Consider the following 20,506-nt stretch of genomic DNA (forward strand, 5'->3'; position numbering starts at 1 on the left):
GCAGGCCCCTTGTAAGTGGCTCCAGGAAGTTCTTCAAGTGGTTCCACACTCACTTAGAAGTGATAGGCAAGGCCACAGCTCATTCTGCCTTTTGCTAGGAACTAGACTGAACTGGAGTAAAGGTTTTGGATAGTCTGAAGGAGGTAAAGCAAAGAAAAGGGGTCTTTGTCTTCTAAAAACCTTGAAAAGTCAGGTATGCTGGCTTGTACCTTGTGAGGTGGGAGGGTTGCTTGAGTCCATGAGTTTGAGACCAGCCTGGGTAACATAGATTCCAGTGGGGAAACAAAAAGCTTTAAAGGCAATTTGTTTAGACCAGCAAGATGGCTCAGATCCCTGGAAGTCACCCCAGCCCCAGCATTTCTACCTTGTGATGGGAGGATGGCACCAGAGGCTGGTCTGGCTTCTGTGGCACCTGTGCAGCAAAGGTACAGCAATAACAAGAGAGGCTGCCGTCAAATTAAGTGGAGGGCCAGTACCCAGCCTTAGTGGGTAGAGGTGCTTGCTGCCAAGCCTGGTGACCTGAATTTGGTCCCCAGAATCCACGTGGTAGGAGAGAACTGATACCTGGAATTTAACCTCTGATTGTACATATGCTCTGGCATATGCCCATCCCAAATGTAATAAAAATTCATTATGATGTAATCAGAGTTTAAAAAAATCTATTATAGCCACTCTTCCCTGAGCGCACATTATATATTAAGCTCTCATGATGTGCATGTTTTAACCCTTTCAGTGATTCTTTTAATGTAGCAGATTTCTGTTTGGAGGAAATTAATTTTAAATCAGTTGAGTCAAAGCAGGGTTTAGGGTGCTGTCTATTACACTTGGCCACATTTTGTGCAGGCTTCTTTGGAAAAAAAGTAGATTGTGTCATTTGATACTAATCGGAACTAGCACATTGTTTTTTCCTGGGGCACCAGGAGCTCTCTCCACTGGCCCCTGGCTTCTTTATTTTAATCCTGGCTCGCCTGTAGTCTGCCAGCATAATAGTGTTTTGTGAACACAGCTTCTTGAGGCAGAAAGTCCTCAAGTTTGTCTGGTGAGTCCTGTCTCCTGCACAGGAGGACTAGAGGGAGCTGAGTCTCTGTAGTCCTCGTGAGCTGTGCCATCAGTCTTGGCAGAAGATGGGTCCTGCAGTAATTAAACCGCGGGTCCCATGATTCTGTTCAGCCTCGTTAGAAGACTTCACTCCTAACTGCTTCCTTTTCTGATTGACTCTCCCTTTGGGGCAGAGTGCCTGGGCTGAAATGAATGTGTGGGTTTTCGCTGCAGTGTTCAATCTGTCATCTCTCCTGAACGCCACACTAAGAAGCAACCATTTAATTGGTCCGACCCCGGGGGTGATATTTTGGCACCACTCCATCGGTAGGAATTACTTTTCCTTGAACTTCGGAGCAGATGCTGAGATCCCTCTGCAGATATTTGTCATAGACTAGTTGAAACCAGGGAGTTCCCGAGAACATTTATAACTTGTGATTATTATGTTTTTCAGTTGTTTACAATGGTTCCCACTTCAGGAAGAGAGCCCAGTTGCTGCTAGTGGGAAGTGTCTCCCTGCCATCTTCACTGTCAGGGTCGGTTTAACCCTTTGTTCTCTTTTGTTTTGTTTTGTTTCAAGACAACCTTGGTTATCCTGGAACTCTGTTGATCAAGCTGACCTTGAACTCACAGAGATCTGCCTGACTGTTTCCCTCGTGCTTGGATTGAAGGCTTGTGCCACTACCTTCTGGCTTTACTTTGTTCATATATATATATATATATATATATATATATATATATATATATATATATATACACACACACACACACGCATACATACATATATATACACACATACACACACATATATACATACATACATACATACACACACACACACACACACACACATATATTTTTTTTTCCTGGATCACCCAGGATCTTTGAGTCTGAACAATTCTACCAGCTTTCCTTTTGGCCCTCAAAGCAACATCCAGGCGATAGCTCACTGCCAAGGCTCCAGTCCTTTGTAATGAAGTATCTAGCTTGGGAGTGGAAAGGAACTGCCAAGCTTAACTGTCCTAACGACACCGGCACCGGCATGTGTGTGCGTAGAGGCGCTGGAAGCTAGTGTGGAGAGAGGCAGACATTTAGTCCTTACCAACACCTTGCCCAATAGTGTTTATGCCTAGCGCTGCCCTCTGCTGTTATGTGTTTGAGGGTACGGGTGTGTAGGAAGTTGTGTGAGAGAAAGAGAGAAGGGTCTCATGTAACTCAAGTCTTGAACTCTGCTTGATCCTCCTGCCTACCTCCCGCCCTGCAAATGCTGGGATTGTAGGCTTGGGCTACCACAGCTGACTGCCCTCTGCTCTTCATGGAAAGTGGGAAGCAGTACGATATGAGTAAGATTTCTCCACGCAGATCGCCACTTCTCTGGTCAGCCTGTGCGTATAGAAGATATTTATTCCTTGTAGTGTGGAGCCCAGAGACCACATTCAAGCGCACTCACTAAGTATAACAGACAGAATTTAAGGACAGTTTGACTGATGCCAAAATCAATTTTAAATATAGCATATTTGGGAGCGACCTTCTTCCCCCTAAAAAACTCTTTTGTCTTCTCTAATTTTATCCCTCAGATAAAATTCTCAACTACGGAATCTGTTATCCATTACCCACATCCAAAAGACTGCCTTGGAAGGTGGGTATGTCTCTCAAGATTTAAAGGGATTGAAAATGAGTTCCCACCTTGTGAAGTCTTTCTTGTTTATGTCTGGCCCATGCGCCACTTCAGTGGGGTTTTTATTGAGCCTTGGGTTCTAAAGTTCCACCATATTCTTGTTTCCTCTGTGACTTAGGGGTTCTGAGTTCTTTATTGTGAAATAAATATCTCAGAAATGATCTCAGAATCAGAGAGAACATGCTCCATTGCTACACACCGGTACGTGAGGCCAGCTGGTAATATGGTTCAGTCTGCAGGTTTCTTGCTTATGACTGCAACCGTCACTTAGTTGCTGTTCCTTGTGTTACCAGCATCTTAAATCTTCCCAGATCAGGATTAGATGCCCCCAGCAGGTTTGCAGGAGAGTTCCAGCCGCAGCCCTGAGATTTTAACAGCTTCAGGGAGTTCAAGTTTCTTGCCTGACCAACTTATTTTTAAAAGCAAGCCACTGTCTTCCAAGTTGAGAGATGATTTTAAATTTCAGGTGAGTTCTTAAGAAATGGGGATTCTTTATCATGTGGGCAATGTTATCAACCAGCTGTGTGCCAACGCTGCCCCACACAGTACCTCGGGTGACCGGGAAGAAAAGTGGAGCCACTGAAATACACAGGTCATTGCCATTTTAGAATTGTATCACAGTTTAATAATGTCTGTAATGTGCTGTCCATCGGATGTTTCACCACTGAATAGGTACTTTATGGATGTTACTTTTCATCCCTACAGTTACCTACCTCTGGGAAGTATAGAGATTTAAAAATTAAGTAGGGGCTCAGGAGACAGCTCAGTTGGCATAGTGCTTACTTGAGATCAGGAGGACCGGCACTTAGGGCCTCAGAATCCATGTAAAGGCCAGGTGCAGTTGTGTGCACTGGTAGAGCGGACACAGGCAGAGCTCTGGAGCTCCAGGTTCAGTGAGAGAACAGAGAACGTGTCTAAAGAGTCAGGAGGAGAGTAATCAAGGGTGGCACATGATGTTGACCTCCTGCCTTTATACACATGTGCGTATGCATCCACCATATAATAAGTTCAGACAACATACACAAGCTTAGATTTGTTCCCACAGGATTTTTCTTTCTCAGTCACGTTGTCCCTGTAAATACTGAGAATGAGCTTTTTGGTCCTAAGGAGAATTGAGAACTTGCTATGTCAGCTTTGCTGATAAAATTAGTAGTACTTGACCACAGTTTATTCATCCTACAATTTGGGTGTCTAGAGTCAATTATGAAAGCTGTGAAGGAGAGCAGGGCACATCGGGGCAGTGTGTTTAAGTGGGGAGGATTCCAGAGACAGGGTCAGACCTGAGAGCTGGGGGAGCTGTCCAGGCAGAAGACACAGTGGAAACCGGAAGGAGGGAGAGGGCAGGAAGGGATGAAAAGCTGACTGCTGCCGGGGTGGGGGAGGTGCTGATGGGACTCTTCACTTCTGAGTGTGCTGGAGCTGGAGTGTGCCTGGCCTCTGAGAACCAGCGGAATGCTCTGGAGGTCAGAGGAGTTCGTGGTGTGGAGCTCTGGAGGCTCGGGGAGGACCACTGTGTCCAGGAGTGCTGCGAGGTTGAGGAGATGCTTCGGTGACTTAGGAGAGCTTATGTGGAGCACCCGGGCCAGGGAGTTTGGAGAAGCTTGACGAGTACATGGAGGTTAAGGAACTCTAGCAAATCATTGAGAGGCATTTTGGTGCAGAGAAAATGAACTTTTCAGGGGTGGGAGTCAAAATGGTTTCTTTTTAGTTATTACAAATTGTATGTATTTTACTAGGTGCTTAAAATATCCCATTAAGGTGGTATGGTGGCATGTGCTTTTAATCCTAGCACTCAGAGGTTGAGGCAAGCGGATCTCTGTGAGTTATCTCCAAACCAAACAAATTCCAAGTAAAACTAGCACATGTGGCACATGGCTTTAATCCCAGCGTTCAGCCGGGTAGAGACAGGAAGATTGCTACACGTTCAAGGCTAGCTAATTAACTCTTACAAGTCATATCTATGTAATCTCTTAGGAAACTTTGAGGTTGGAGAGATGGTTCAGTGGTTAAGAGCTCTGCGCTCTTACAGGAAACCATGGTTTCATTCCCAGCACCTGCCCCTAATTCCTGTTCTGAGGAATCTGATGCCCTCTTCTGGCCTCTGTGGGCATTGCACTCGTGTACACATACAAATAGGCAAATACACTAACATAAGTAAGAAATTTAAAAAGAATATTAGCAAAAGTTCCTGTACCACTTTCCACCTATCCTTCCCAAGCACAGCCACTATTCTTGATTTTTTCCCAATTGATTGGTTATATCTTTCTGTGTTGCCCAGGCAGGCCTTAAATTAATAGGCTCAAGTGATTTAACTGCCTCAGTCTCCCAAGTAGGTGGAGCTTCGGGATATGCCATCATGCCAGGATGCACTATCCTAATTTCCACACTAAAATGACTCGGCTCCTTTTAGATGTGATCATTTAGTATATATACATTTTCCCCTGTTTCTTTTAGTCAGCATTAGATTTGACAAATCTATATAAGATTTGTCTGTACTGCTGTGTATATATCTCATAGTTGCATAAAAATAGTTTCCTTCTCCATTTTGCTCTTGGCATGCATTTGGGCTGTGTCTAGCTTGGGGCCCTAATAGTGCCTCCAAGGATATTCTTGTATGCTTTCTTTTGATGAATGCATTTCTTTTGGTAAGTGTATTATACCTGGAAACAGAATTGCGAAGCCACGGAATTAAATGTATGTTTTTGTGTATATCACATCTCTCACATGTATGTACACATTGTCTCTCCCCTGTCATTACTGATGCACACTTGGTACCATGTGGGTTCCCCTTCTCCCGGCAATGTTAGAATCCTACCTAGTTGCTCTCCAGCCTTACCTAGACTTGTTAGAATCTCTTCCATTTTAGCTGTGCCTCTGGGTACTTGGCCTGTAATTTGTATTTGTCTTGTGATAAGGAAAAGTTTGTAAAACCCAGGGGATCTTGGAGCATGCTTGTACATAAACAAAAAAAGTTCTAATAGAGTTAGAACCCAGAGTGGGGTAACTGCAGGGTAGACTGACTTCTGTATAGAGCCTTGGCTTTGCTACCCACTTCCTGTGGCTTTCAGCAACTTATTTCTCTTGGTTTTCTTACCTGAAAAGTGACCAGTTCACACTGCTTGTTAGAACTGCATGAGCTAGGGATGCTGGGTGAAGTTTGTAGCTCGGGGTCTGACAGAAAAAGCAGCGTTTTTTTAGTCCGTGACTGTTCTGTCCCTCTCACATATATAATTACTTATCAGTTACTTCAGAGAACCTTGACTAAGCCATATTGATAGGCCTTCCACAGCATTTCCCTCCAGAGCCTTAGCAATTGTACTTTAATTGCTTTTTAAGGATAATATACAAGATGAAACTCAGCCCATTCTGTATTAACGATCCATAACACCGGATGCTTTGCTTTATGCACTTAGAGCATGGATGCTGTCAACCATTCCAGGAATACATTAGTGGCCATAGGTGCGCCACCCCTGGATAAATGAGATGATCCAGCCGTTTGATAATTTGCTGTGTCACAAGGCACTTCTGAGGCTTGAGGGCACTTCAGCTGGGTGTTGTTAAGGGACCTTTGTAAGGTTGTATACAGTGGGTTCACTGTGAATGTGTTAGTTCCCGGATGTAGCCGTTTGCTTCTGTGGAGCCCTTGTTGCAGAGCCGCTCTGCTACACAGAAGGGTTAATTAATCAGGACAGACTGCATGCAAATCTGGGGGGCATTACTGCTTTAGTAATGAGGTGGCTAGTGAGTTGGTTTTTGAATCTCATTGTAAATCTGTCCCCTTTCTGTCCCCACTCCTTTTGAAGCCAAGCCCACAACAGCCAGTGATGCACTTTAAATGATTTGCCTTGGGCAGCTGTACAGAGTGGAGGAATGTTTGTAAATTACTTAGGAATCTAGATTTTTTTTTTTTTTTTTGAGAAACTGTATTATCTTCTCTCTTGCCTCTAGGACTGTACCAAACCCACCCGGAATAGGCAATTTATTTTACATTATCATTAACACCACAGCTTTCCTGTTCAGCATCAGAAGTACCAGCGTATTCCATGAAGTTGCAAAACCCACATGCTCACTTGCCACACCTGCCTGTCCTGAAGGGTTCTTTGGGGGACAGTACAGTTTCTTGTTCACGCTCCACCTTTCTGTCCTTCATGCATGGTGGAATGGCTTCAGTCAAGCACAGCAAAAGTGCAGCTGGTGAGGAATAAACCCCAGAATCCATCTTGTCAGAACGGGTGAGGGAACTGAGGAGTTTTTGCCTTGTCTTTTTAAGATCTAGGAAGGGGTTTGCAGGACAGAGTCTAGCTTCCCAAAGTGTCCTCTTTACCCCGTCCCATAGCTGGTTTCCCGGTTTGTCATTTAGCAACGTCATCCGATGCCTTGTGTGTCTGTTTAGGGCTGTGTTTCTGTTTAGGGCTGCGTTTTGTTTGCGTGGTGGTGGTGTCAGCATGATAGCCTCTTGCCCTGGGGACTGGGAACATAGTTGTTAGTTAGAGCTTGCCAGCTTGATAGGAGAGTACTTTTAACTGACCACAGTAGCAGATGTTTCTTTTCTGCTATTTAAATATCTCGGTGAACAAGCGCCTGGTCCACTGACTGCGTGGACCTGGTCTGTTAGACTGAGCAGGCCTCGGGGTCTGACACCGTTGCTCTTGTCACGTGCTGCCTCCGTTCCATAGTTCACCTTCCCTGAGTTTACATAGTCAGATGAGCACTGGCCTGTGGGGCCGCGACGTGACAAGAGTCAAGTCTTCTCACAGGGCCATCTGCTGCTTCTCAGAGCAGCCAAGGCTTGAGTAGGCTGTTCTTCCAAGATGCTTAGAAGAACGAGACAGTGCTGAGCAGTGGGCCTGATCTTGTATCCCAGTGGCTGTGGGTAGCCATGGTGACCTCCTGGATGCTCTTCTGGATTGAGGGCCTTGCTTCTGCAGTCCCAGTGCCTCAGCATAGTGACTGCTTCCTGGGTGCTCATTAAGCTGGCAGAGTACTGTGGCAGGCTTTCTTTTGGGCCACCAACCAGCTCCCAAATAACAACGTGGAGACTATTAGTTATGAATGCTTGGCTTTATTTTATGTTTGTCCCACTAGCTCTTATAACTTAATTTACCTGTTTCTCTTCATCTAGATTTTGCCTTGGGACTTTTCTTTCATTCTTTATGTCCTACTTTGCCTGCTCCTTCCATGCCTGGCTTGCTGTTTGCTGGCTGGCCTCTGCGTCTCTTTTTTTTTTCCTTGTTCTTTCCTCTTTCATTCTCTCAAGCCTAGATTCTTCCTCCTCATTCTCTCTGCCTGCCAGCCCCGCTTGTCCCTCTCCTGCCAGCCCCGCCTGTCCCTCTCCTGCCTGGCTGTTCGCCATCCAGCTTTCTATTACACCAGTCAGGTACCTTAGAGAGGCAAGGTAAAACAGCAACACATCTTTACATAATTAAACAAATGTAACACATCTTTGCCTAGTTAAGGTAATATTCCGCAACACAAACAGATGTAGTGCATCTTTACATAGCTAAAGTAATATTCCACTAGAGTCCAGCACGCAGCCTTTGTTTACCTACTAGATGTATCTTAAATGTAGGTCTGCTTACATGACAGCCCGTACCTCTGTTTTTCTCAGAATCCTTACCTCTTTGTCACGATGAGGATGAGCCTAAGCATGCTAAATACTCTACCTTGATGAATCCCTAGAAAAAATTTTAATAACCAACTCTGTCCTGCGCTTTTTATTTTATTCCTTCACTTTTCTGTTGTTAACGCTGCCGGCCTCTTGTTTCCATCTGCCTTCATCTCCATCCCACAGTGGTGAAAGAGATGAGCTTCCCCTGCGCAGGAGTGAGTTAGCTCCTTACCTGATCACAATCCCTTGTCCTCCTAGCCCTTGTTCCCCCGCACTGATGGCTTCCCTTCCTCTGCAGTCTGTGTGTCTGCACTTACCCTAGTGATCCTAGGCAGGTCCTCTTCAGCTGCTGCCTTCTCTTTCTCTTCCAGTCAGTGTTGAGTTTTCTATTCTCTTCCTGTGGTCACCACTCAGCTGCTTTCTTCCTAAACTGCTCAGGCAGAATACACTCACACTTTGTTAAAACAAAGGCCCTTCGGCTTTTTTTTTCCTTCCCGGAGACAGGGTTTCTTTCTTTTTTTTTTTTTTTAAAGATTTATTTATTTATTATGTATACAACATTTCTGCCTCAATGTATGCCCCCACACCAGAGGAGGACGCCAGATCTCAGTACAGATGGTTGTGAGCCACCATGTGGTTGCTAGGAATTGAACTCAGGACCTCTGGAAGAGCAGCCAGTGCTCTTAACCTCTGAGCCATCTCTCCAGCCCGAGACAGAGTTTCTTTGCAGTTTTGGAACTTGCTCTGTAGACCAGGTTGGCCTCGAACTCAAAGAGGTCCACCTGCCTCTGCCCTCCGAGTGCTGGGATTAAAGGCGTGCGCCCCCGCCACCCGGCTGGCCTTGGACATTTTGAAGTCCCTCGCTGTGTTCCATTCCCTGTCTTATTGGACAGCACTGTTCATTTCTTTGAAGCAACTCTTCCGGTTCTCCCTCCTGTGGCACCCTCTGCCCCTTCTCTGGTTGGCTTTCCACTGCTTGCGTTTCTGAGAGCCTTCTTGGGAGCCTCGGAGCATTCAGCCGGTCTCCTGTCCCACTCTGGCCCAGTGTAGTTCCAGTGGGTCAGGTGTTCTTAAATCCTTAGATCAGCCTAGACGTGCACACCTGGACATGCATGTCCCACGGCCGTGAAACTCAATTTTTATCATCTTAACTCACACCTACACATGCTCTCTCCCGAGGATGTCATATTAGTGAGTAATCCCCTTTAGTTATCCTTAGATTTGCCTTGCACCCGCCTCCTAACCCTTTTCAGTTAACTGGCACATCTTGCTAATTCTGTCAGAGATTTGCCAGCCCCTTTCCTCATTCCTGTGGGCTCTACTTCTGAAGCAGTGTCTTTTCCTAACCTACCCCTTGCTGGTCTGTTCCACAGAGTGCTTACTACCACAAGTGCACCCAAATAAGTAAGGTAGTCACATTAGAGTCCTGGAATACAAGGTTTTCCCATGGTTCCTGGTTAACTGTGTCCCTTTTATTTACCTCATTTAGCCCATATAAGCATTTTGTAGTTTCTCCAATGATACATATTATTTTTGTTTTTCCTAGAAAATGCCTCTGTTCCTGGCTTTCTGGTAAATTCTCCCTGCTGTCATATCTAGGTATGGTCCCTCATTAGTGAACCCTTGTCGCGCCTCTGCCATCTTTGTATTAGCCCTGCTCCCCAACCCCCACCACACTCTGTACAAACCTCCATAGAGTTCTAGCAACTCTGGTAGACCATTATCTCCCTGAGGATGGTTACTGAGCACTGGGAAGAACAGAGGGATTGGCATTAGTAAAGGGTGTGTGTGTGTGTGTGTGTGTGTGAGAGAGAGAGAGAGAGAGAGAGAGAGAGAGAGAGAGAGAGAGAGAGAGAGAGAGAGAGAGTATGAATGAGGAGATTTTTGTTGCTGTTCTTTTATTTTTTGATGAGTTTAACTAGGTAGCTCTGGCTAACCTGATACTATGTAGACCAGGCTGGCTTTGGACTCATAGAGATCTGCTTCTCTCTGCCTCCTGAGTGCTAGGATTAAAAGGTGTGTACTACATGTCTGGCTAAGGAGAGCTTTTAACAGAAGTTACTGAATCATCCATGGCCTTGCCCCCTGCAGACAGACCCAGAGAGCCACCTGGTAACTGGTGAAACCTGGGTTTATAGTCTACCTTTGCTTTCCCCGAGGAAATTGTAGTTAAAGGCATTTTTACAGTGCAGGTAGAAGCTGCTAATACTTGTTGAGTGTTGTATTTTCCTGTAGTGTGTCAGAGGACAAATGTGAAGTGTAAAAAGGGTGTGACCTGGTAGAGGTGGACAGCATGGCCCCCAGGTAGCAGAGCAGGGCGGAATGTGTGCCCTGTATGTACACACTCAGACATAGCAACATGTGATTTAAAGAATTGTGGAGAGGCAGAGGCAGGCGGATCTCTGAGTTCGAGGCCAGCCTGGTCTACAAGAGCTAGTTCCAGGACAGGCTCTAAAGCTGCAGAGAAACCCTGTCTCGAAAAACCAAAAAAAAAAAAAAAAAAAAAGAATTGTGGAACTCCCTTTTAGAGAAATGCTACTCATGGCCTGTCAACAAAGAACTGGGCTTTCACACTGGGTGTGATGGTGCACTTGACTAGTGGATGCCGGAAGATTAGGAGTTTCAGGACATCTTAGCTATGTAGTTTAAGGACAGCCTAGGATGCTTGAGACCTTACCTTTAAGCAAATAAAACCCACAAAAACTCATTTATTTTAATTTTTTTGTTTCTTTTGTTTTTGTTTTTCGAGACAGGGTTTCCCTGTAGTTTCTAGAACCTGTCCTGGAACTAGCTCTTGTAGACCAGGCTGGCCTCAAACTCAAGAGATCCGCCTGCCTCTGCCTCCCGAGTGCTGGGATTAAAGGCGTGCGCCACCACCGCCCAGCTTCATTTATTTTAACTTACAATGCATGTGTGACATGTTCTTTATCACTATGCCATGTGTACTATGAATTTGTAGTAAGGTATAATTTGATCTCTCTTTTTTGGTAACTTAGAGGACAGGAACAAATGGTTTTGATGTGTGCTTACCCAAGATGTCTTGATTATTCAGCAGCCGTTACTAAGCTACCTGTGTGACAACCTGAGTACTGTCACATCCCCTTTTCTCAGGGAGTCAGGTGTTAGTCCAACATACTTACAGAAGAAAATGACGTATGTCACGAGTGTGTCAGAGGCCATGTTAGAAAGTTTAAAAAGCTTGAAAGAAGTCAGTCAAGTGTTGTAAGGAGGGCCGCTTGTTTGTTTCCTGACCACCCGGCAGCTCATACCTGAAATAATCACACAGAAACTATATTATTTAAAACACTGCTTGACCCATTAGCTCTAGCTTCTTATTGGCTAACATATCTTTATTTAACCCATTTCTAGTAATCTGTGTATCGCCACATGGCTGTGGCTTACCAGGTAAAGTTCCCAGTGTCTGTCTCTGGCGGGGCTACATGGCTTCTCTCTGACCCTGCCTTCCTTCTCCCAGCATTCAGTTTAGTTTTCCCCACCTAGCTAAGTTCTGCCCTGCTATAGGTCCAAAGCAGTTTCTTTATTCATTAATGGTAATCACAGCATACAGAGGGGAATCCCACATCAGTCAAGCCTAAAATTGTACTCATGGGGTTTGGAGCATTCCCTTCCCTGCTTGTGCCCTATTCTGTTCTTCCATATAATGACCAGCACTGGACTGATTTGCCTCTTAGTTCCTTCCAACTTGCTGTCTTTGAACTATGAAAATGCCGTTGTTAAAAAGAGACAATGCAGGAAGTATCCTCTGTGTGTGTGTGTGTGTGTATGTGTGTGTTTGTGTGTGTGTATTATTGAATAATAACACTAGATGATTCATCTGTCATCTCTGAGCCAAGAGCTCAGGCTCAGAATGTCCACAGCTGACTTCTTACTCTGCTGTCAGCTGCACGCATGCCTCCCAGCCAGCAGTGCTTGGTGTTTAGTAGATCTCACTGTCATCAGGTCGTTCTGATGTTTGAGAGGCTGGATCCTTTTTGTTTTCTGGAACTTAAAAAAAACAATCTCTTTTGTCCTCAATACCTAAATTTGGTATGTGTGATGGGAATAAATGTAACATTCCTTATTAAAGAATCCACCATTGTTGGACACTTATTGCTTGCCCAGTGCTGCTAGGATCCAGTATAGACAATAGGAAATAGTCCCTGCCTTAGATGAGCTAAAGTTTGAGAGAAGAAAATAAATGGTCAGTGTAGGAAACTGTTAGAAGTGCTTCCACAAGGCGGCTCCTGCTGCTCTTCTAGAGGACCTGAGTTGTCCTAGCACCCACATAGGGCAGCTTACAACCTCCTGGAGCTCCAGCTCCAAGGTTTCTGATAACCTCTTCTGGCTCTGCAGTTGTGGCTCTCACAGACACACATACACACAAAAGAACAGCGCACCCGTAGAGGTTTAGATGAGCGGGAGTATGGAGTAAGAGTCTTTGTATAGGCTGGTGGGAAGGAAAGTCAGGATGGCATGGTGTGAGGAGAAGACCTGGATTATTACAGTCTCCAATGTTAGCTGTACACTTCTTTGAGCTTGTTTGGTTTATATGCTATTTTTTCAGAGAGGACCTTGCTCTATTGTCTAGGCTCACGTTACCCCTCCTAGTCTGTCTCAACTAGGTAGGTAGCTGGAGCTGCAGATATATGTCTCTGCATCTGGCTTGCCTATTTATAGTGCTCACACTCTGGTCAGTGTGTGTGACAGAGAATTCTGTCTGAACCTCAGGGCAAGGTGATGATGCCCTTGAACAAAATAGGTGTTAACTAGTTGTAATTGTTAGGTAAGGTGAATTTTAGGGCTGGAGAGTTGGCTCTGAGGTTAAGAGCACTGGCTGCTTTCCAGAAGTCCTGAGTTCAGTTCCCAGCACATTAATGATGGATTGCTTATTACAGATGACTCACAATCATCCATAATGAACTCTGGTGCCCTCTCCTGGTGTGTAGGTATAAATGTACATAATAGATAAATCTTAAAAAAAAAAGAATGAATTTTAATGAAGTGAGATTTCAAATTAAAGAAGTTAGGACCAGGTAACCTTACAAAGCCTTTATACCAGCCTGGCAGCCCACTTTGCTCGGGTGGAACACTAACTGTGGTGGTAGAAGAGGTGGCAAGCCTCCATGGACCCTGAAGTTGTGACCTCATACTCAGCATGTGTGGAGATGTATCCTGCCTTACCTATGCCTGCGGGGATAAAACTTCAGTAATGGTACACCCTCACTCTTACCTCTTCCTCTCCTGTACCAGATTTTACCATGTGGGCATCCTGCTGCAACTGGTTCTGCTTGGATGGACAGCCTGAAGAGGCCCCACCACCACAGGGAGCCAGGGCACAAGCCTATTCCAACCCTGGATACAGCTCCTTCCCCTCCCCCACGGGCTCGGAACCAAGCTGCAAATCCTGTGGGGTCCACTTCGCAAGCACAACCCGGAAGGTAAGTGTCATTGCGCTGTGACCCCAGGACCTCAGGCCAGCCACCTGGCTTCCCCCTGTGTGATGCTGGGGTCCCAGGCCTGTCGTGGTCATAGAATGAGTGTAACTGTGCAAGTGAAGGCAAAGCATCTCAGCACAGACTTGGAGCAGCTGCTCCTACACAGCCACCAGCTTCAGTGCTCACCAGCTGTACCACCGCCCCAGCTGTGAAGTGCCCTGTTGTAGTGCTGGGAATGAAATGAGGCTAAGTGTGCCTGGCATCGTGTTGGAAGCATGGCAGGTGTTGGCTCTGTTAGCTGTTGCATACAAGGCCTGACTGCAGATTAACCTTGTCCTCATTATCAAAAGCCTGTCAGAGCTTCCTGAGAGACAAGGAAACCCTAGCAGAGGAACTGGAGCCCACTCACTGGCATAGACACCATGTGCAATGGGCAGCACTGGGGTATGGCTGTTCCTTTGCTGTGCCCTCTGACAGTACATGTCTTACAGAACGAGAGGTTGGTAGCCTGCAATGGCTAGGAGGGTTCGAGGATGAGATGGTGACAATGGGAAACCCGGGGGAAATAACTCTTTTATGCTTTCTGCTGTATGAGAGGAACTGTTGAAGTCCACCTGGTGTGGTGAGTTCGAGGTCACCTGAGCTATGTAATGAAACCCTGTTTGAAGCAACAACAAAAATTTTGACTTTTTGGCCTGGAGAGATGACTCAGCAATTAAGAGCACTGGCTACTCTTAAGAGGACCTGGGTTCAGTTCCCAGCATCCATATGACAGCTCACAACTGTTCAGTTCCAGGGAATCTGACACTTTCACACCAGTGCACATAAGATAAAGCTAATTTTTTTTTATTTAAACTTTTAATTTTACTAGGACTTTTGTTTTGGGATTTTGTTGTTTTTGAGAAAGGGTCTTAGTCTGCTAGCCTCTACCTCACCATGTTAATCTAACTGGTCTCAAACTCAGGGTAATCCTGCCTCAGCCTCCCAAGTGCTGAGATTACAGGTATGCTACTATTCCTTGCTTAGATTTTTCTTTTTCTTTGTTTCATCTTTGTTTTTGATACAGGGTTTCTCTGTGTAGCTCTGGCTGTCCTGGAACTCGCTTTGTAGACCAGGCTGGCCTCGAGCTCACAGAGATCCGCCTCCCTAGTACTGGGATTAAAAACATGTGCCACCAGCGCCCAGCTAGTTTAGATTTTTGTTTGTTTGTTTCATTTAATCCCCACAGTAACTATTTCAGTTTTAGAAACCACCAAATCCTGTTTTACATTTGACAAACTCTTAGAGTTTAAAATTTAAAAAGTGGGGTGGTGGTGGGTAGTGTACAAAGAGGCAGGTGGATCCCTGAGTTCAAGGCCAACCTGGTCTAAGAGCAAGTTGCAAGGCTACACAGAGAAATCCTGTCTCAAAAAAATTTAAAAAAATAAATGAGAGAGAGAGAGAGAGAGAGAGAGAGAGAGAGAGAGAGAGAGAGAGAGAGAGAGAGAGAGAGAGAGAGAGAGAGAGAGGAGAGAGAAACAGGGAGGGAGGGAGGAAGAAGTTTTAAGTAAAAACTACATGTCAGGTTCTTGGTAAGCAGCAAGAGACCTCAACATAGTTAAACAGTACCTCAAACAGTACCTCGCTATCACATGGTTAAGTACTAGAATCAGGAATCAAACTCAGATCTCAGACTTTACACAGAGCATCAAGTTCAAGATGACACGTAACAGGCCTAGGTTCTTGGGAGCGTGGGGATGACTAAAATTGTCCCCCTTCCCCGTTGAAAATAAGTGCAAAAATCTAGCTGGTGTCAGGCATTGTCGGGCCAGGCAGACAGGGATGAAGAGGTCATCCCTGTGTAGGGAGCTTGCAGTGGGACAGACAGGTCTAGGCAGAGTACAGAGTGTAGTCAGACAAGAGGAAAGCCACTGTGGCCTGAAGCATTCCAGCAGGGGGTCCCGTTTGGATGATGAAAGATAATATTGGTACAATATTTTCTTGCTCTAAATTATGAATTAATTTAGTGTGATTTACAGTGAATTTTATGAATATTAAGGATGTTTTCTGCTGCAAGTATACTTTCAAAATAGCTTTTTAGAAGTAATTGAATTGCCCATGGATCCTACCATTGTTTTTTGTTTGTTTGTCTCTCATTGTGGTCAGTATTTTCCACATGCTCACTGGGTTCAGAGCACAGACAACAGCAAAGACTTGTAGAGAGAATACAAGTAAGGTATGTCCCCTTCATCCTTCAGGTTCCCAGTCCTGGAGAGAAGGGGCAGGCCACAAGCAACTGTCCCCGTCTGTACTGGTAATGCCCACCTACGGTGTTGTAGAGGTCTAACAGTTTCAGAATGAGTTCTGGTGCCAGCCTCTTGAGCTGGACCCATATGAGGTGGTGGAGGAGGCTGTATTAGGTTGGAACTTGAGCATAGTATTCAGATGTAGAGCAGAGTGGGGTTTTTTTTGGGGGGGGGGTTGAGAAGATCTGAGATGGACTAGGGGGAGAAAGAGTAATCATGCTTTCCTGTGAGCGTCTGCCTTACCATGTTTTATATAAATGATCTCTGATATTTTAGTAGTTAGAAGCCAGCAGCAGGATGAAAGTGTGGACCTGTGCAGCGCTAGGGAATTTGGTTGATGATGCACCGGGGAAGTAAGGACAGCCTGGTGATGGGGGAAAAGCCAAGGCATGTTCCCTGGCCAAGGCTGGCTGCTGGCTAGCTCTTGTTTCAGTACAGAACCTCTTCCGAGTAATCTTTCTTGCTATTTTGTTACTCTGGATTGATCTATTGGTTAGAATTTACTCACATCTTTCCTTTGTGCTCTCCCCTTTGCTTAGAGCCGGCTGCCTTTCTTTGTTGTCTCCACCACTGCACTGCAGGCTGTTAGCCTCAAGTGCTTCCCTCCTCCTTTAGAGCTGTTCAGAGGTAGGCTTCAGAGTCCCTGGCGGGCAGGGGTAGCAGAAACTCGGTTGTCATCCTTGCCTTCTGATCTTGCATCCAGAAGCTACATACATTTGAAGAAGAGAGATATTTGGATTTGGCTGATTGAACAGCACAGGTTTTATAATTATATAGAGCTCGGTCTTGTCAAACTGCATTGACTTTAGCAACACTCCAAATGAGGGCTTCATGACACTGCAACCTCTTCATTTGTAGCCAGGCATCAGGATTGAACCCCAAATACTCAGGGCTCCCATTTTCCACTTACATGACTGCTGGTCACAACTGTTCTTTGCTGGTGTGGCCACATGTTCTTTTCAGTCTCTGCGTAGCTTCCTGTCTGGTTTAAGCTGAGTAGAGAAGGGGACTTGTGTGTGTCTTCTTGCTTGCCTGGACTGTGTGGATGACATGTAGACAAACACTAACTACGTGGGCTCTTCAACCCCACCCAAAGTTTGCCCTCATTCTGCCTCTCAGAATGGGTCTCAGGTGTTCTTGGAGCTGAACAGCTTTCCATATTGAGAACAAAGGAAGCAGGAACATGTGAGCTAATGTAACATTTAAGGGAACGTGAAATAGAAAGTTGCTGCTAAGGTCTTGAAAAGGTGCCCTTGAGTAGGTGGCTCTTGGGAGAGTGACTTGTCATTGGCTGAGCAGAGCTCAGTCAAATGTCACTGTAACTTGCACAGCCTGCAGACTGAGCACCCTTGGTGTGCCGTCTGTGACTGTGGGAAGAGCTGCACCAGGCAGTGCCAGCTTGTGAGTCAGTCACACTTGTCTCTAAACTGAGACACTGTGTGCTTTCATAAAGGAGAGAAGCTAGCATCCCAGTTCCTCGTCCTATCCAAATATTTATCTCGAAGTGATCTCATGTACCACCTACTTCCCAGCACTCTGAATGGCCTTGCCGGAGCAGGGACACCTGTGAACAGTCTCTGTGGAGAGAGTACTGACCAATCCTAGCTCGGACTTTAGTATCTGACCTTGAATATAGTACTTGATCTCCTGGATTCTTGGTTTCTCTCCTTGTAAATTGGGGAGGAACACTAATACTTTTTAAGGGGATTTGAGAATGAAATGATAAGCCAGATCTTACTGTAGCATCTTAGTACTTTCCTTCGTTTTCCTTTTCTTTTTCTTTTTCTTTTTCTTTTCTTTTCTTTTCAAGACAGGGTTTCTCTGTGTAGACCAGGCTTTTTTGAAACTCAAGAGATCCTTCTGCCTCTGCCTCCCAAGTGCTGGGTTTAAAGGCGTGCGCCGCCACCAATGCCTGGCGCATCACAGTAAATTCTGTTGATACCAGTATTATTAACAATAGCTGCTAGCTGGGCATGGTAACACATTGCCATAATCTGTAATGCAGGCCAGTTTGAGCTACATGGTGAGACCCTGTCTCAAAAACAAAGGCTGGTTGGGCAGTGGTGGCGCACGCCTTTAATCCCAGCACTCTGGAGGCAGAGGCAGGCACAGCTCTGAGTTCAAGGCCAAGTTCGTCTACAAAGTAAATTCCAGGACAACCAGGCTACACACTGAGAAACACTGTCTTGAAAAACAACAACAAAAAAAAAATTAAACAAACAAAAAAAATCCCAAAGACTAAAGATGTGGCTCAGTGGCGGGGTGCTTACCTAACTTACGAAAGGGCTTGGGTTCAATGTCAAGCACTGAAAAACAAGACAGACTCCCAACAACAGAAACTAACCTCCACCGCTCATATGCCTGCTTTCCTTTCTCAGCGTGAGGCAGAAAGGGGCACAGATAGGAGCTAAACCCCAGCTCCTCCCCTTAGGACCCCTTATGTCTCAGGTGTGCCTCAGTGCACTCCTCTGCAGCTCCACGATGACCTGTTTCCACTGCTTTTACAGGTAGAGAAACTGAGTGCCAGAGGGGCCAACGTAACACACCCATACTCTGAATGGCATTTGAGATGGAGACTTGAATAAAAAGACAGAGCTTTTTTATTCTAAATATGACGTCACTATTGATTAAAAAAATCACATAAGCCGCTGGGTGGTGATGGCATATGCCTTTAGTCCCAGCACTTGGAGGCGAAGGCAGAGGCAGGCCGATCTCTGAGTTCAAGGGCAGCCTGGCCTATAGAGTGGAGTTGTAGGACAGCCAGGGATACACAAAGAAATCCTTTCTGGAAAAAAAAACCAACGAACAAAACTTACATAAGCCTTAAATGAAAAATAAAAATGTAAATGATTATATACAAATGAAAAATTAAAAATGTAAATGATTATATACGCATAGTGTCTAAATGTCAGGTGTCCTGTTGGTGGGTACAGACACAGGTGGTCTGCCACCTCCACTTGGCCTTTGATCTGAAAAGTGGCTCACACTTCGGACATAGGGAACAGTTGAGTAGAGCAGGAGCTATGGGAGGAGGTCCTGCTGACCCTGGTGGCCTTGTTCTTCCGACCTGACATTTTCCTCTCTCCGTCTCTTGCTTAAGCAGCAGACCTGCTTGGACTGTAAGAAAAATTTCTGCATGACTTGTTCAAGCCAAGAGGGGAATGGGCCACGCCTCTGCCTCCTCTGCCTACGGTTCCGAGCCACAGCCTTTCAGCGGGAGGAACTCATGAAGATGAAGGTGAAGGACCTGAGGGACTATCTCAGCCTCCATGACATCTCTACTGAAATGTGCCGGGAGAAAGAAGAGCTGGTGTTTTTGGTGCTTGGCCAGCAGCCTGTGATCTCTGAGGCGAACAGGACTCATGCTCCCACGTTGACCCAGGACTTCCCTGAGCAGCAGGCCTTCCTGACCCAGCCTCACGCCAGCACAGTGCCTCCTACCTCACCTGGCCTCCCTTCTTCGCCTGCACAAGCCACCTCTGTTCCCCTAGCCCCAGCTCAGGAAAACCAGGTAGGGACCTGCATGCAGTCTCTTCACCTCTGTGGCTGATCCAGGGCTCATTTTCCTCTCCCATTGCATTGTGGGAATGGGGTGTGTAGTGTCTGGATGGGGTGAAGCCTTTTCTGCCTGTTGGTTCTGGAAGTGATGTTTCCTGGTCATTAGGCTCATGTTTTGGCTTCGGAGATGGTAGGCCTGGTACCATGTTTTTGTGGGTTTCATTTGTAATACCTTAATACCCTAGTTAGACTTAAAAAAATTCATTGCTCCAGAAATACTTTGAAGAAAGTCACAATTACTTCTCTAGTTTGTTTCTAATTTGCCCTCCAGCTTACTACCCTTTTGACTGGTCTGTCCTGACTGGGCAGGGAGGGGAGAGATGGGAAGCCCTGCGAAGGGGCCTTGCTACTGCCCTGGTCACAATGTGGGAGCTGTTTAATGGTGAGCCGGGAGCAGCAGGCTGACCGTGCAGAGTCTGTAGTAAGCAGGGGAAGCCCGTGAAAGAGGAGCCTAGCATGACACCCACTCTTGGGTTTGTCAGGAGTGTTGGTGTTACCCAGATCTATAGAAGTCCCTCACCGATGTTGCGAGCTACAGGGCATGGGTGCTGTGAGAGTAGGACCTTGATCAGGACTCTCTATATCCACTGATTTCTTCCTCCCCTCCCTACCCTCCTCTTTCCTTTACCCTTTCCTCCCCCTCCTCCCTTCCCCCCACCTCTCTTCAGGATTTCTCTGTGTAACAGCCCTGGCTGACCTGGAATTTGCTTTGTAGATCAGGCTGGCCTCAAATTCTCAGAGATCTGCCTGCCTCTGCCTCTAAGTGCTGGGATTAATGGCGTGCACTACTACGCCCATCTGGTTTTTGCTTATTTTTACTGTTAAGCATGCTGGGCAAAGGGCTCTCCCAGTGAGCTATACCACCAACCCCACAATTATCTTGTCTCTGACTCCTTGGAGTACA

General features: G+C 45.9%; 1 protein-coding gene across 12 annotated transcripts in view; it reads left to right on the forward strand.

Moving 5' to 3' along the window:
• Rffl (ring finger and FYVE like domain containing E3 ubiquitin protein ligase) overlaps window positions 1–20,506 on the forward strand; it is a 65,564-nt gene that overhangs the window by 35,174 nt on the left and 9,884 nt on the right. For 6 of the 12 annotated variants that reach the window (XM_038324596.2, XM_038324605.2, XM_038324600.2 and 3 more), the window contains 2 exons: window positions 13,575–13,762; window positions 19,145–19,555. In XM_038324596.2, coding sequence (XP_038180524.1) covers window positions 13,583–13,762; window positions 19,145–19,555 — 591 coding nt within the window. In that variant the 5' untranslated portion in view covers window positions 13,575–13,582. Of the gene's footprint in view, window positions 1–1,492; window positions 1,575–2,615; window positions 2,678–9,900; window positions 9,924–13,574; window positions 13,763–19,144; window positions 19,556–20,506 lie in introns of those variants that run through there. The other 6 variants (XM_038324601.2, XM_038324599.2, XM_038324593.2 and 3 more) reach the window with 4 other exon arrangements.

This window comes from Arvicola amphibius, chromosome 4 (genome assembly GCF_903992535.2).
Source record: "Arvicola amphibius chromosome 4, mArvAmp1.2, whole genome shotgun sequence".
NCBI classification, from domain to species: domain Eukaryota; kingdom Metazoa; phylum Chordata; class Mammalia; order Rodentia; family Cricetidae; genus Arvicola; species Arvicola amphibius.